Raw genomic sequence first — 17,308 nt, 5'->3', positions numbered from 1 at the left:
CAATCTTCTCTAAATCAACAAATTTGCTTAAGAAAACAGATTTTTCATGGAAAAAAAAAACCTCTTGGTATGTAGACATGAACCTGCAGACAGGTCTCCTTAAAGTTGACTGTTTGAGTCCCTTATGAAAGTAAAAATCTTTCAGTTGTAATTTTGCATATCTATTCCTGCATTTAGAAAAACATAGGGTACAGACAATGTAATCATATACTTAAATGTTTATTTCCAGAATCCAGACTATCATAACAATTCAGCCATGTGTTGGACTTAAATAAATAAAGTAAGATCTATATATATATTTATTTATATATGTATATATATTCGTATATATATTTCATACAGGGAGCAGATCTCGCCTCTGCTTACAGGGGAAGACATACAAGTAAGACTAACAATAGTAAGGAGTAACAGAAAAGGCAGATTGTTGACATACAAGTCATATAATCTATATGGCATATTTCCAATATTTAACATTAAAAACACATCACTATAAAGTGCCTGAATTCTCTAGTTGTGTTCATTTTTCACAACTTACAAACACGGTAAAAACAATGCATAAATTAATACTGTATACTTTTTAGACTTTTTCTGCTGACGCAGCCACACAGAATATTTCACCCATATTGAATCATTCTATCCAAAGTAATCAAATTAATGTGTAAGTGAAAAACAATAACACAGTATTCCTATAATTTATGAACATGACCTTAGAGACTACTTTGCCATGTTGGAGTGTAATTGGCACTCATATGACTTTCGTGATTTTCAGTACTCAAGTTTCTGTGATCAAATAATCATCAATTTTTGCAAGTGAACAAAGGAAATATTCCCCCCCCCCCCCCCCAAAAAAAAAAAAAAAATTCTGTGTGGCTTGCATCAATACTAGGAGGCAATTTGGTCTAGAGTGCATCAAGCAACCAGACAAATGAAACAATATGACACATAAGACATTTTGCTAGATAAACAGTATATAAAACGCCATTTGTAAGTTCACCGACATCTAACAAAAACGCAGAAGGCCCCAATTCTATAGGAAAATTAAAGTCATCAAATTTCTACCTGAAAACGAATTCTGAGACATCAAAGTGTTGTCTGCCGTTCTAGAAGGGTAAAACGACTTTATCGGTCAGTGTATGTTTTGCAATAGCTACACTGTAGATTGATTTGGGAATACGGAAGATGAACTTAGTGCTTACATTGTGCTGTAGAACCTGACCGTAACACAAGTCTTTGTGCACCAGGTGTACGGTATATTAGGTTCTCGTGAGATGTTGCGCGTACCTTTCCTGAGTATATACAGTAAATATCAGTTTTATAGTTCCTTTTATTAAATGTTTAGATCCAGAAGGTGGATTTATTACTATCATTCTCTAGATTTCTGTGCATTGTTCTTTAGCTAAATGTGATGGTCATGCAATTAAAGAGTTACCGCTATTTTTATATATATATTTTTTCATAAATCAATTGTACATGTGAAAATAAGAAACTTTATAATGTATCATATTAGAGAATTCTGCTTCTTTCTCCTCCTGGACTGATCTAAAAATTCTCAATACGTCAGTAAAATCTCTCTTGAGTGAATTCAGAATTTCCCATTACTGAGATAAGAGATGACAGTTAGTGCTCCTATAGTTCTCATATAGAATGTCTGACTTCATCTAGCTCCTCCTTCTTCAAGTTCCTCCTTTTTCCAGGTCCGCCTTCCTTCCTCTCTTCTCCATAGAATGATAAAAGCACCAGCTGTAATTTCGTAGTAATGGGAAAATCTGTCTTCACGGAAACAAATTTTGCACATGAAATAAGTTTTTTTTTTCTTATTTCTTCCAAGCTAGAAGGAGAAACAAATGTCTGTGATAAGTTACAGTGGGGAAAAAAAGTATTTACTCAGCCACCAACTATGCAAATTCTCCCACTTAAAAAGATGAGAGAGGCCTGTAATTGACATCATAGGTAGACCACAACTATATGAGTCAAAATAAGAAAACAAATCCAGAAAATCACCTGACTTGGCAAGATTTATTTAGCAAATTATGGTGGAAAATAAGTGTTTGGTCATTACCAAAAGTTCATCTCAATATTTTGTTATATATCCTTTGTTGGCAATGACAGAGGTCAAATGTTTTCTGTAAGTCTTCACAAGGTTGACACACACTGTTGGTGGTATGTTGGCCCATTCCTCAATGCAGATCTCCTCTAGAGCAATGATGTTTTGGGCCTGTCGATGGGCAACACGGCCTTTCAAATCCCTCCAAAGGTTTTCTATGAGGTTGAGGTCTGGAGACTGGCTAGGCCACTCCAGGACCTTCATATGCTTCTTACGAAGTCACTACTTCATTGCCCTAGCGGTGTGCTTGGGATCATTATCATGCTGGAAGATCCATCCATATTTCATCTTCAATGCCTTTGCTGATGGATGGAGGTTTGCACTCAAAATCTCACAATACATGGCCCCATTCATTCTTTCATGTACACGGATCTGTCATCCTGGTCGCTTTGCAGAGAAACAGCCCCAAAGCATGATGTTGCCACCCCCATGCTTCACAGTAGGTATGATGTTCTTTAGATGCTACTCAGCATTCTGTCTCTTCTAAACATGATGAGTTTTGTTTCTACCAAACAGTTCTACTTTGGTTTCATCAGACCATATGATATTCTCCCAATACTCTTCTGGATAATCCAAATGCTCTCTAGCAAACTTCAGATGGGCCTGGACATGTACTGGCTTAAGCAGGGGGACACGTCTGGCACTGCAGGATCTGAGTCCCTGGCGGCGTAGTGTGTTACTGATGGTAGCCTTTGTTACGGTGGTCCTAGCTCTATGCAGGTCATTCACTAGGTCCCCCTGTGTGGTTCTGGGATTTTTGCTCACCGTTCTTGTGATCATGTTGACCCCACGGGGTGAGATCTTGCATGGAGCTCCAGATTGAGGGAGATTTATCAATGGTCTTGTATGTGTTTTATTTTCTTATTATTGCTCCCACAGTTGATTTAATCACACCAAGTTGCTTGCCTATTGCATATTCAGTCTTACCAGCCTGGTACAGGGCTACAATTTTGTTTCTGGAGTACTTTGACAGCTCTTTGGTCTTCACCATATTGGAGTTTGCAGTGTGACTGTTGAAGGTTGTGAACAGGTGTCTTTTATACTGATAACAAGTTCAAACAGGTGCCATTACTACAGGCAATGAGTGGAGGACAGAGGAGCCTCTTAAAGAAGTTGTTACAGGTCTGTGAGAGCCAGGAATCTTGCATGTTTTTAGGTGACCAAATACTTATTTTCCACCATAATTTGCAAAATAAATCTTGCCAAATCAGACAATGTGATTTTCTGGATTTGTTTTCTCTTTTGGAGTCTCATAGTTGTGGTCTACCTATGATGTCAATTACAGGCCTCTCTCATATTTTTGAGTGGGAGAACTTGCACAATTGGTGGCTGACTAAATACTTTTTTTTTCCCCACTGTATATTCCAAAGTTGCTTATTTTCATGTGTATTATTAATTCATGAAATAAAAATTAAAAATTAAATCCTCCTTAAAGGATGTGCAAAAGTTTTCAATTTAATATTTGTAAATAAAAAAAAGCTATAGCTTATTTCTTAGATCTCAGTAGTGCCTCATAAGCAAACGTGGCATGTCCAGGTGTTTTAGAAATGTGTATCTAACCTACGCATTGCCAAAATAATCAACCTTTCGCTCTCATTTGAACTTGTCGAAAATACATAGATCTTGGTTAATTCTCAGATCTTCACAACTATGCACAAGGCAGTAGATGACCAGATTACTGGATCATTTGTTTGCTTTCACAATTCAGAACCCAATTAGGTGTTAAAACGAAGACCACTACTGGGCTCTCCAAACTGTCACCCAACTTATGGAGGCAGGTAACAAGGATTGGGCATGTTAGATTGTAACATGCCAATCTTTGTTACCAACGATGCGACACTGGAAGGGTCCTGTGGTAGCTCATTCCTTTTTGTCCATTAAAAAGAGTCGGCTGTGAAGACCGGCCTATGGCTGCAAAGTCATTCAAACAAGAAGTTCACGACTGTGGGGGACTTGGGAGCTGTAGCATCTAGAGTACATGGGCGGCTTAGAGTAACACTCAAAGAAATTTATTTTTCCCATACAATTCTGACACACAGCAGTATTCTAGCAGTGTAATTTGTTTAATCCCAGTTCAGTTTCGTCTACACATTTTCCCCCGTTCTTTTATAGAAATGTGGTGATTTGATCTCCAGTCTGACAACCAGGTCACTACCTAGTTTTCTATGTGTAAACAGGAAGTCAGTCTGTGGATGACATCATGATGACATCACCACCTATCAAATCCCTTCCTGACAGCCCTCACTCTCCTCAGCTCTACACTTTGCCCCTGTATAATCCTCCATGCAGATAAAAAACAATTAGGGTAGTGTTTTGACCCTGATTAAAAGAAAAACTGTCATGGCTGCCCATAGCAGATAATCATGAAGCAGGTTTTATTTTTCAAGAGCAGAATACAAAAAAAGCTGCACTGTGATTGTTACCAATGGTCACCAAAGACAGTTCTCCCTTTAGGCCATGTGCACATGTTGAATATTTGGTCAGTTTTTTACCTCAGTATTTGTAAGACAAAACCAGGAGTGGGTGATAAATCCAGAAGTGGTGACGTGTTTCTATTAGACTTTTCCTCTGATTACTCCACTCCTGATATTGGCTTACAAATGCTGAGGTAAAATACTGACCGAATACTGAACGTGTGACCGTGGTCTTACAGGTTTATTACTCTGCCTAATCATGTCTGCTTTGTGTAAGGCCTCATTCAGATGTCAGTGATTTTTCATGTACTCAAATAACAGTATGAGTGTGATCAGTATTTTTAATCAGATTTTCAGCAGTGTTTGGTTAGTGTCAGTTTTTAAGATCAGTGATTTTTACATACAAAAAACTAAATAAATGACAAAGCTTCTCCTATCCATTACAATGTAAATCCCGGACAGCACGCGCACTGTACACTGATTCCATCTGTGTGCTGTCCATAATTTCATAACGTAGAATTCTATGGGTGATTTATGACACAGATCAATAACAGACATTGCTCTGTGATTTTTTTTTTTATGCAATGACTGGGCGGCTAACTTGCAAGGATATGATTTGTTTAGGAGGGATAGTAAAAAAAGGAAAGGGGGTGGAGTCTGTCTATATATAAAGTCCACTTTAAAGCCCACACTAAGAGAAGATATACAAGAGGGAAATGAAGAGGTGGAGTCTCTATGGGTGGAGATACAAGGAGAGAAAAGTAATAAAATCCTCATAGGGGTTTGTTATAAGCCACCAAATATAATAGAAACCACTGAAAATGTATTATTGAAACAAATAGACAAAGCAGCAAATCACAATGAGGTGATTATTATGGGGGATTTCAACTACCCCGACATAGACTGGGAAACTGAAACCTGCGTATCTCAGAAAGGAAACCAATTTCTGTCAGTGACCGAGGATAATTATCTGTCACAACTTGTGCAGGGCCCAACTAGAGGGACAGCCCTTCTGGACTTAATTTTAAGCAACAGGCCAGATAGAATAACAGAAGTACGAGTCGATGGGCACCTAGGGAACAGTGACCACAATATAATACAATTCCACTTGTCCTTCAGTAAGGTGCCCTGGAAGGGGGTTACAAAAACGCTGAATTTCAGGAAAGCAAAGTTTGATCAGCTTAGAGAGGACCTTCGCCGAATTGATTGGGACAATGTCCTCAAAAATAGGAGCACAAAAAATAAATGGGAAATATTTAAATCAGTTTTACACACCCACTGCGAGCTAGCCATACCGTACAGAAATAAAAGGGCTAGGAACAGGAGAACACCAATGTGGCTAAATAAGGATGTAAAAAGGGCAATAAATAACAAGAACAAGGCATTTAAGAAGCTAAAACAAGAAGGCAATGAAGAAGCATTAAAAAGTTATAGAGAAAAAAATAAAATGTGTAAAAAAACAAATACATTTAGCAAAAGTGGAAACTGAGAGACTCATTGCTAAGGAAAGTAAAACAAACCCCAAACTATTCTTTAATTATATAAACAGTAAAATGATTAAAATTGATGGTGTTGGCCCTTTAAAGAACAATGAGGGTGAAATCATAGAGAGTGATGTGGGAAAAGCAAATGTTTTAAATACTTTTTTCTCAACAGTGTTCACACAGGAAAAGGATTTTCCAGGGGAAATGCAGAGTAATAATGTAAACTCCCCATTAAGTATTACCTGCCTAACCCAGGAATAAGTGCAGAACTGCCTTAGTAAGATTAAAATTGACAAATCACCAGGCCCTGATGGCATTCACCCTCGGGTATTAAGGGAGTTAAGTAACGTGATAGATAGGCCTCTATTCCTTATATTTAAAGACTCTATAGAAACAGGGTCTGTTCCTTTTGATTGGCGGCAAGCAAATGTGGTACCAATATTCAAAAAGGGGTGTAAAAGGGAACCTGGAAACTATAGGCCGGTAAGCTGAACATCTGTTGTGGGTAAAATTTTTGAAGGGTTTCTAAGGGATACCATTATGGAATATCTCAATGTTAATAAATGTTTAACTCCATATCAACATGGATTTATGATGGATCGCTCCTGTCAAACTAATCAGCTTCTATGAAGATGTAAGCTCTCAAATGGACCAAGGAGAATCATTGGATGTCATTTATCTCGACTTCTCTAAAGTATTTGACACTGTCCCACATAAAAGATTGGTAAGTAAGATGAGAAAGCTTGGGCTAGCGGAAAATGTGTGTAGATGGGTAGGTAGCTGGCTTAGTGATAGAAAACAAAGAGTGGTTATTAATGGTGTATACTCACATTGGGCCAGGGTTATTATTGGGGTACCACAGGGTTCTGTATTGGGCCCCCTACTATTTAATACATTTATTAATGATCTAGTGGATGGCTTACACAGTAAAGTATCAGTATTTGCAGATGATGCAAAACTATGTAAGGTAGTTATCACAAAGGAGGACAGTTTGCAACTACAGACAGATTTAAGTAAATTGGAGAATTGGGCTGAAAAATGGCAAATGAGGTTTAACACAGATAAGTGTAAGGTTATGCACATGGGAAGGAGAAACAGATGCTACAATTACTTACTAAATGGGAAACTGCTGGGGAAATCAGACATGGAAAAAGACTTAGGCATCTTAGTCAATAAGAAGCTAAATTGGAGTGCCCAGTGTCAGGCAGCTGCCACCAAAGCAAATAGGGTCATGGGATACATTAGAAGAGGTTTGGGGACACGAGATGAAAACATAATTCTCCCTCTGTACAAATCACTCGTCAGACCACACTTGGAGTATTGTGTGCAATTTTGGACGCCGGTGCTCAAGAAAGACATTACTGAACTTGAAAGGGTTCAAAGGCGGGCTACTAAAAAGATAAATGGAGTTGGTTCACTACAATACCCATAAAGGTTATCAAAATTAGGTCTATTTACTCTAGAAAAGAGAAGACTTAGGGGAGACCTAATATATATGTACAAGTATATCAGAGGGCAATACAGAGATCTCTCCAATGAACTGATTGTACCAAGGACTGTGACAAGAACAAGGGGGCATTCTCTTCGTTTGGAGGAAAGACAATTTCTGCACCAGCATAGAAGAGGGTTCTTCATGGTAAGAGCAGTGAGGCTCTGGAATTCTCTTCCTGAGGAAGTGGTGATGGCCAACTCACTGAATGAATTTAAGAAAGGAATGGATGCTTTTCTTGTGAGTAACAGTATAGAAGGTTACGAATAACATAATAGTATAGGTAGATGGTTGACCCAGCTTAGGTGAAGGAATTTTTTTCCCTATGGAGAAAATTGGCTTCTACTCTGTGGGTTTTTTGCCTTCCCCAGGATCAACAATGCAGAACAGCTGCACTAAAAATAGGCTGAACTAGATGGACATAAGGTCTTCCTTCAGCCTTCAAAACTATGTTACTATGTAATAAAAACGGACATGTGAACAGCTCCATAGAGTATAATGTGTACGTGGTTCTATCCGTGTAGACCTTGGACAGAACACGTACATGACAATGACGTCATGTTGGATACATACATGAAAGCCTGTGTTATATATGATAGCCACCATTAAGTGAACAGTCTATATGTAACTTTTTATGACTTCCACGCTACTCTAGAACTTGTGCTTTTCATTACTGACACCAACCACTATGGTCACTGATCGGTACTGATGTTGAGTAATCTATGGTGTTCTTACATGATGAGAGTGCCTCTTTGATTCTTTCCATGTGTCAACCGTACTTTACAGCTATAGGGTGTACTTTCATTAGTGTTTAACCTTGTAGTTATGGGAAAAAATCTATTATCCTGATTTTTTTTTTTTTCCATTTTGGATCTAGTTTCTGCTCTTCATTTGCTTAGATTGCTTACAGCAAGAATAGATATAACAGATGTATTCAAAAATATGTCTCCCTTACCTCAAGGTTCTGGTAGTCCTTCTATTTTCTACTCGCTATGTGTTTGGTACTTTTCTACTTTCTTCTATATAACCTTACCATTCAATTCCTTTTTTTGCCCCGTCTCATCTTTTTCCTGGTCTTTGAGCACTAACCTGACATGCACATGCGCTTTCAGGAGATTCTTTTGGAATGAGTATTCTAGAGTTGGAGGTTACTAATGAGATCTTTGCAATCATTCTGATGATTTCCCCCCACCTCACACTACAATAGGGGTGTCAGAAAACACAGAGCTTATTGACCCAGGATCGGACAGTTTTCTTTGTGGAGATGATGGTTGTAGTGAGTTGTTTTTTATTCCAAGTACATCCTGCGAGCCATTTGGTTTAAGTTTTCCATTTTGTCCCCGAAGGTCTCCTGGGGGCTCCAGAAATGCCACATGACGACTGAGAGCTGCTTTGTCACTGGTAGTCTCATGGTTGGGTGTTGCACTGAGTACCGAGGAGCGAATACTGTCCCTGTCCTCTCCTTGGCCTCTATCGCCTGTCCTACACCAGCAGCGGCATGGTGTCATATATAGGTAAATCAGGACTAGGATGACACTGGCCACACATCCCACAAGAGTAGTGTATGCGGTATTAAGTGTATCTGGGTGCACATGTCTGGTCAGGTTAAAGACACTGAGGGTCACATAGAGGGTCTCATTCAGGACCTCACTTTGAGCGTAACACGTATATGTGCCCCTGTCCTCCAAACGTATGTGTCGTATTTGTAGACTGCCATTGTTTAGAACGGATATGCTGCTGTTTGTTTCCTCTCCATCATAATGTTTGTGGATTTCATTTCCAGGGGTCATCCAAAGCTGGCTCACATCTCGTTGTTTAGTGTCACAGTTTAAAATCACTGTATCCTCCAGATAGACTTCCATGCCACTCTCCCGCACGATGCTGCAGTTCATGTACTCACTATCGTTGAGGGAAAATACATTTATAGAAACAGTTCTTTGCTGGGAGGGGGGATAACATCGTAACTGTTCTCGGAAGTCCACAGTGGATGCCAGCTGGCGGACGTGCCAATTCCAGTACAGTCCATACAATTCACAGTTGCAGGTCAGTTGATTTCCATGTAAGTAGAGCTTATTGGTTAGCCAGGCGGGCAGCACCCGGAGTTGTGGCACTGGAAGACTCTTGATTTGATTGAAAGAGAGATCGAGTAGTGACAACTCCGGCAGTTTTTCTCCATCTTTTACCAGTTCTATAGGGAAGCGTGTCACTAAATTGTAGCTCAGGTACAGCTTCTGCAGATGCTTCATCTCATCGAAAGCACTGCGATCAATGTCCAGAATTGCATTTTTAAAGAGAACCAGAACCTCTAGGTTTTCCAACGCGCTAAATGCATTCTCATCGAGGGCCCGCAGTTTATTACAGGATAGGTCCAGATAACGCAGGTTTGGGGTCAGATCGAACGCCTCCGATGACACAAAAGTGATATGATTGTGTGACAGCAGTAAAGTGTGCAACCTCTTAAGAGGAACCAGAGTCCATTCGGCCCGCAGACGTGCTAAGTTGTTGTGTGTGACGTCCAGCATTGTTAAATACATTGGTAGACCACTAGGGATGACGGCCAGCTCCTTTCTGGAGCAAGAGATCACATCACTTGCACATACACAAGTATCTTGGCAGTTTAGTGGAGATGCTTCTAACACTGTCATCATTTCTCCAAGAAAGCAAAGACTGAAGGCCCAAAACAGCTGTGGCCAGAAGACGCAGGATAGCCACATAGTGAGAGGTGGGTCACAGGGAGCAGACACTTAATTCTGTTTCATTGTACCAGACTGAGGATGGCAGCGCTTCACTGGCACAGGGCAGTAGGGACTCTCCACACATACTTGTATGTCTCTTACCCTGGGTATGATGGAGGTAAGTCTTCAGAAATGACCGGATTAGCCCATACTATTTGGGTGCAAGCAGGTTTTAAAATCTTTCCGTGTCCAGCTCCATTATATCACATTAGGAATCAAAGGCAGATTAAAGGATAATAGTTCCACGAAAACAAACCCCTGTTAGAGAAAAACACAGTAAAAAATGTAAAAAAAAAACCAATTGCAATAATTGCAATATGTCACAACACAACAAAGAGTAAACTAATTTTCACAAATCAATAATACTCATGAAAATAAGCAACTTTGGAATATATCATATTGGAGAAATCCGCTTCTTTCTCCTTCTGGACTGTCAGTTTAAGAGATGTGAGATGACAGTAGGAGCTCATAAAGTTCTATGGAGAACTGTAACTGTCCTTACAGGAGAACTTGCAGCAGAATGTCCATAGAATTTTAAACGCACCAACTGCCATCTCCTATATCAGTATTGGGAAAATCTGTCTTCACTGAATACAGATTTTACCCATGAAACAAGAATGAAAGATCAATCCAGATGAAGAAAGAAGCAGATTTCTCTGATAAGGTCAAAGCAAATGTATTTATTGATCATGGTTAATGAAGAACCTGAAATAGAGGGGCTCTTTATATCAGGTTTGCCTAGATAATTAGCTACTGTAATATCGGGTATTGCATACATACATAACATCCCTTATTGCTCGTTTTGAGTTGCCCGGTTTTGTGAGCTAAATCAGCAGTAGTGTTGCTGATAGGAGTAGACACATTAGAGCTCACAGAGCATTGTGCAGACAGGAACATAACCTACCGCTAACCGAAAAAGACAATTTGTAGAGACTGCCCTCACAGACTTCATCAAGAGTCAAACATTTTAAAAGACTCTTATTACAAGACTCAAAGTATTGTCATTTTACACTCACCATTCAAAGGAATCTGTCACCAGGATTTTGAAAACCCCACATGAAAGCAGTGTGATGTAGGGGAAGAGACATGGATTTCAGTGAAGTATTACTTATTGGGCTGCTTGCTGTAATTCAGCAGTTTTATCTGCTGCAGATCTATCAGTTCTCTGAATGTTGAGCTTTGTATAACCCCCACATCTCTGATTGAGAGTTTTCTGTGTACACTGTGTATAGGCAGAAAACTGTCAATCATTAGTGGGGGCGGGGTTTTACAGAGCTCATGAATATGGAGAACTACATGAGACCAGGTTTACCAGTCCTCGAGTGATAATCTCCTGCTGATAAAACTGTGATTTTCTCAAAGTTACAACCAGCAGCCAAGTGACACTTCGCTGGAATCAGGGTCTATGTTTCTACAATATGCTGTTCTCAGATTAGGTGGCCAAAACCTGGTGACAGATTATCTTTAAGCAATCAAGAAACTGTTGAATAACGCTCTCCTATGTATGTATATATTTATAAGGACTTGATTCTCTATTGGATGTCCAATTGTACACCCTTTGGAAACAATGAGGGATCTTGCTCCTGGGGCCATTACAGTCGGCTGTTATTTAAGAGGATACTTTTCTGTAAGTGTTGATTTTTCTTATAGCTCATCATCAGGAAAATAGTAATAATGGGCATGGGTATATGCTGGATGTAACTAATTAATAAGTACACCCCATTTTAAATACAATTAACACTTATATACTGTGATTTGATGTTTTTGTTGCCTTTTTCCTCTTTAGGTTTTCTAAATTTTAGATGTAAAAAAAAAGAATAATTTATTCAAAATGACTACAAGCAGGGATTTTGAACTGATAATAATAATAATAATACTAATACTAATACTAATATATTGTTCTATAATTTTAATAATGCAATAATTAAGCTTTTTTATGTAAAACTGAACACCCCCTTTAAGAATGTATTTCTTATGGCATGAATAAAAAAGTCTTAGTGACCGTTGCGGGCGCTCAGCAGTTTCTTTAGATGATTCCATAACATTGTCGAATATTTTAATGGTTTTTAATCTAGTAGCATAAATACATCCTATTACATAACGAAATTGTGTCCCTAAAGAGGATGTGGAGATTATGTTTAATGGACTTGATACATTCAGGAGATTTCTTAGCAGATCCTGCATTATTTCTTCGGTGATAAAGTCTAGTAGTAGTGCTGGATTTTCCATTTTTATGAATTCTAGATTAGTATGTGACTGACAGCTCCAAGTGTACTGTATTATCTGGAGAGATAATTGGTGCATCAGTGCCTGAGATGGGGGATGATCTGATGATGTTGGGGCTGGCAATCACATTGCGAGCAGGACCCACCATAGGACTATTCCTTCTTGTACTGGAAACTGAACTTCACAAAAGACTTTTTATGTTTTTTGTTTTTTTTTGTGATCAAGTGGATGAAGAACTGAAATCCTATATTAAACTAAAGGTCCTTTTAATTCTGGGAGCAGAAATGTACCAGATAATGCAATAGCAAGGCCACTTCCAAATCCGAACAAGATTTATTATTCTTCATAGCAAGTGACTCACCTAATTTGGCGGCAACCATATAACTGATGAGTATGACTAGAGCGCTTTCTTTCTGACCATGTACCGGCAACTTTCCCATTCAGCAACAACATATTCAGTTTTAGTGGAAACATTTTAATTCGTCTAGGAAAAGTCCTAACCTTTTGTACTGTAGGTCACAAGCTGTTTATTGTAAGGGTTGTCCATTTTTTTCTTGCATGCACTTTGGGCTAAAAATCATTTTCACAATTGGGCTTCATTAAAAAAATTTGCCACCGTTTGCCTTCTATAGCCTCTGCTGGCTGCAGAATGAGTTCATGTCTATACTGGCTGCAGAATGAGTTAACTGAGAATCTGTCAGTCGGATAGGGAACTTATAACTCTTTTAACTGTTTGGGTTTTTTTTTAGTTCCTCTTCGGTAATTTATAACCACAGACCACATTAAAGTAGGATGTGGAAACAAAAAGCCTGTAAAAGCCAAATTTTTAAACAAAAGCCAACTGTAAAAATGCATTCATTTAATATTTGCCCCAAAAGTCTACATAACCTTTAAGCCACACAGGATTAGAAAGAGTAAAAAACGTAATAAAAATATGACTTTAGTGGTATTGTTTTAACCAAAAAAGGGTCATCTCATGAAGACAACTCATATACGTTAGTGCAAAGGGGATCCAAAGAGAAAGCATTTCCTATTCTGGTAGACTTGTTCTTGTATTGCATGGACAGTCCTTTATCTGAATAGTTGCCAGGGACAATCAGGACGTCACCGCCACACCTGCATTTTGACAACCTGTCAGTGATATGGTCTTCTCCCATGTAGTCTTGGTTGGTGTATCCTGCCATTTAGGGTCAATAATGATAATAAATGATGTTATATACAACAACTGCCGGCATTCTATAGAATTTCAGCTTAAAGTATAAACCGGATCCATATCTGTGTGTACAATGCCAAAAAGTGACAAAAGTAACTTTTTTTTATAAAAGTTACCAATATCTCATTATGATGTCTTAAACGCCAAAATCCCATCCAGTAATATGTGATTGTAAAAGGGATCTTCCATAATTACTGAGCGTCGGCTCTACGAACACTTATCCTCACCACCACTTTTCTTGCCATCCTTCAGGCGGATTGGTCACAAATGATAACACTGGGACCCTGATATAAAAAAGTTGTTGGACCTTTCTTTCACCTGGCTACTCTATCTAGTCTACAATGAAAAGCCTTGTTGGCAACTTTTTTATTTCCTTTTTTTTTTTTTTTGGGGGGGGGGGGGGAATTTGTACTTGTTTTTTATCTAATATTACACATAGGTGGCAGCATAGGGGGAACATGCACGGCCTATATGACCCAAGCAACTTCTAATTAAGCTTTTATGGCATGGTAAGTGTTTTTGCAAATAAATCAAACCGCTACTCAGTGATGTCTATAAGTCACAAATTCATTATGTAGACTGTGCAGACCATACGTACAGGCTCGGACTGGCACACAGGTGAGCAGATGAATCCCCCGGTGGGCCCCTGTGAATCATTAGTTCTACAAACTATTCAGGTTAAGATAATTTAAAAGTGTTATTAGAGGTGTGCGCTAGGGTCAGGTTATTTTCACATGTCAATGAACATTGGGCCCCTAGATTCAATGTTACTGCTGGGCCCTTGCTACCTCAGTCCGAGGAGACATGACAATGACCCATTCTGACTGCCGGATGGCTAGTGATATATATATATATATATATATAGAGCCTCTAAGCTCAAAATTCGACTCATTTGAGCAGATCCACCTGATTATTTCCATACGTCATGTCATCATCTATAATGTGGCTTTTCTATTCTCGCTTCTAGTGCGGTGTCGGCATCCATATGTGGTCCGCGTCCCTGCGGTCATACCTGGAGGGCTGCCTGTACTCTTGCCATATTCTGTGGGTGAGTAAGTGCAGCTTTTAGTCCTAGCCCTGGATGGGAGGGGGTTGTATGTTTACGAGGATGATGCAGATAAACTGCAGGTCCTCAGGATGGATGGCATTGTGCTGCTGATGAGAGATGAAGGTGTGTTTGTGTCCAGTCATCTGCGTCTAGGGACAGTCTGACCTCTGCGATCAGCCTGGTCATTGTTCTGTCCTCTGTGTAGGAGAAGCCTCATGTGCCTTTTTATTCCCATGCATTACTATACCGCATGAATGAATGAATGTCTGTTTTGGGGTCTGTAGGTTTCTGCCTGTATGTCAGCATCCTATCAGTATGTGTAGTAGTGTTCTTCAGGACCACCCCATCGGCAGCGCTCTTGGCATACCTTTGTCTCTTCGTGCACCTGTTTACACTATGTAGATGTCTTGTATGTCTCCGTACCTGTCTTTTTTTTGCTCCTGTGACTTCCTTGCTTTTTCATGTCTCTCTGTGTCGCAGGCAAGATGCAGTTCTTCTGTGTCCTCCGCATGCAGAAAGCTTCGTCCGCTGCAGCCACTGCTGATCTCCCTCTTGTTATTGGTGCCAGAGAGCTGGGGGAGGAGAGAGAGAGAGTGAGAGAGAGTGAAAAGGAGGAAAAAAAGAGAGAGGGAAGAGGGTGGAGAAAGGAGGGGGAGAAAAAGACAAAAGGAGGAGGGAGACAAGGGGGATAAGGGGAGGGAGAAATAGGGTAACAAAGGGAAGGCGGTGGTGTTCTGCAGCCCTCCTGGCTGATGCTCACTGACTCACTGCCCTTGTTGGTCTGGATTGGCTTTGTTGCTTCTTCTTCATCGATACTTGGTGGAGATCTGCAGTAAATGTCGGCTGATTCTCATTCCTTCTTGCCTTTTATTATACACTGCTCAAAAAAATAAAGGGAACACATCCTAGATATCACTGAATGTCAAATTCCAGTTGCAAATCCTTATTCATTATACATGTAATGCATTGAGAGCAATAAAACTTAAAAACGATTATTGGAAATTAAAATTAATATCCCATGAAGTGTGATTGACTTGGAGTTACACTGTGTTTTTTAAGTGTTCCCTTTTATTTTTTTGAGCAGGCTCTTTCCCTTGACATTTTCTATTACTGCCGCTCCTCGTAACCTTTCAGTGATGTCCTTGAATCCTGCTCTCCTCTCAACAATCTTCTGCACCAGACCAGACAGCCATGAGCTCTAACTCTCACCCTGTTGATTTTGCCCCTTTCATTTATCTGCCTGGGGGAGCTCCGCTGCGCTGTATATTGCTTTTATCGAGACATTAACGAAATTGGTGTCATGAATTATTTGTTGTTATCTTTACCGACAGAACAGACTTTTCCAAAGTGCAGCATTATAGCGGCACTATGCTAGTGCACCATATCCAACTGTTATATGCCACTTCTCATATGTACTAATTAACTCACAGGACTTCATGGAACACTTCTATACAGGATTTATCTTAACTCCGCTTTCCCCCTGCTGTTTCACTTTTTGCTCTTTTTAATAGTGGTTCGAGAACTTAAAGGGCTTGACCTCTATTGGGCAATTCCTTTTTAATGTGCTTAGTATGCTGAATTAAATAAGAATAAAGCCTACTTACCTCCCGGACCGGCACTGCTCAGAGTGCTGTGTCCCCTGAAGATCTTGGGACATTGTTTATGTCATGTGAGTGCTGCAGCCCATCAATGGCCCCTGATTGGCTGCAGTTCTTACAGTTCTGTCTACTGGAATAGTAGTAGAAAACCGCATAAAGAGAACCTGTCATGTTGAAAATTGTATCTGATCTTCAGGTAGGATGGCACCTTTAATGGTTGTGCTGTAAAGCTTTATAAATGAGGATGACTGGGCCTATTTCTGAGTAACATGCTGCTTAAAGGGAACCTGTCATGTTGAAAATGGAATCTGACCTGCAGGAAAGATGTTATAGAGCAGGAGAAGATGATTGGACATACATTTTTGAGGAAAAGCTTTAGTAAAATTTGTATTTTATTAATTGAAATCCCTGGTGTTTGTATTCATGAGTCCAGTGGGCGGTCCAACCAGTGATTGCATATAAGTCCAGTAGGCGGTCCCATTTAGTGATTGCATAGGAGTCCAGTGATTGGTCCTATACAACAATTAAGAGTTTTTTCTGCATGACTGCATGCAAAGATAACTGTCAATCACTAGGACAACCAACTGGACAGATATGAATACAAACACCAAGGATTTCAATGAATAAAATGCAAGTTAGACATAATTTTTCTAACAAACCTGTAAATCATTTTGCTGAGCTTCTCATTGTTTATATGGTACGGGTGGTGGACTGTGCAGTTGCGGTCATGCCCATGAAGACCTCAATCTCTTGATGAGTTGCATTGTAATGTGAATAATATCTTGCGTTAATTGTATCTACTGTGTCATGTGAATAGGTATTATAGTGTATAGTAATGTAAGATAGGTAGTGTATGGTATAGTTATGTAGATAATTGACTATAGAGCAAGATATAGTTAATGTTTGGCACTGGCCCATAGTGGGAAGTGTTAGTTGGGAGAAAGAGACTGTTTCCTGTTAGTTACGCAGATAAGGTTTGGAGTGTAAAGTTGCAGTG

At 39.5% G+C, this 17,308-nt stretch overlaps 1 protein-coding gene across 1 annotated transcript; it reads right to left on the bottom strand.

The window, feature by feature from the left end:
* Nucleotides 1–200: 200 nt before the first annotated feature.
* Nucleotides 201–15,490, bottom strand: AMIGO1 (adhesion molecule with Ig like domain 1). Its single transcript, XM_073542459.1, has 2 exons — nucleotides 15,137–15,490; nucleotides 201–10,484 (listed from the first exon to the last, which is right to left on the bottom strand). Exon 2 carries the CDS (start codon nucleotides 10,203–10,205, stop codon nucleotides 8,685–8,687), a length of 1,521 nt encoding a protein of 506 aa, XP_073398560.1. The 5' UTR covers nucleotides 10,206–10,484; nucleotides 15,137–15,490; the 3' UTR covers nucleotides 201–8,684.
* Between the last annotated feature and the right edge of the window lie 1,818 nt (nucleotides 15,491–17,308).

Source organism: Dendrobates tinctorius, unplaced genomic scaffold (genome assembly GCF_039654945.1).
Source record: "Dendrobates tinctorius isolate UK_male_01 unplaced genomic scaffold, ASM3965494v1 ptg000127l, whole genome shotgun sequence".
NCBI lineage: Eukaryota > Metazoa > Chordata > Amphibia > Anura > Dendrobatidae > Dendrobates > Dendrobates tinctorius.
Note: the sequence above shows the minus strand (reverse complement) of the source record. Positions and strands in the feature narration are given on the sequence as shown.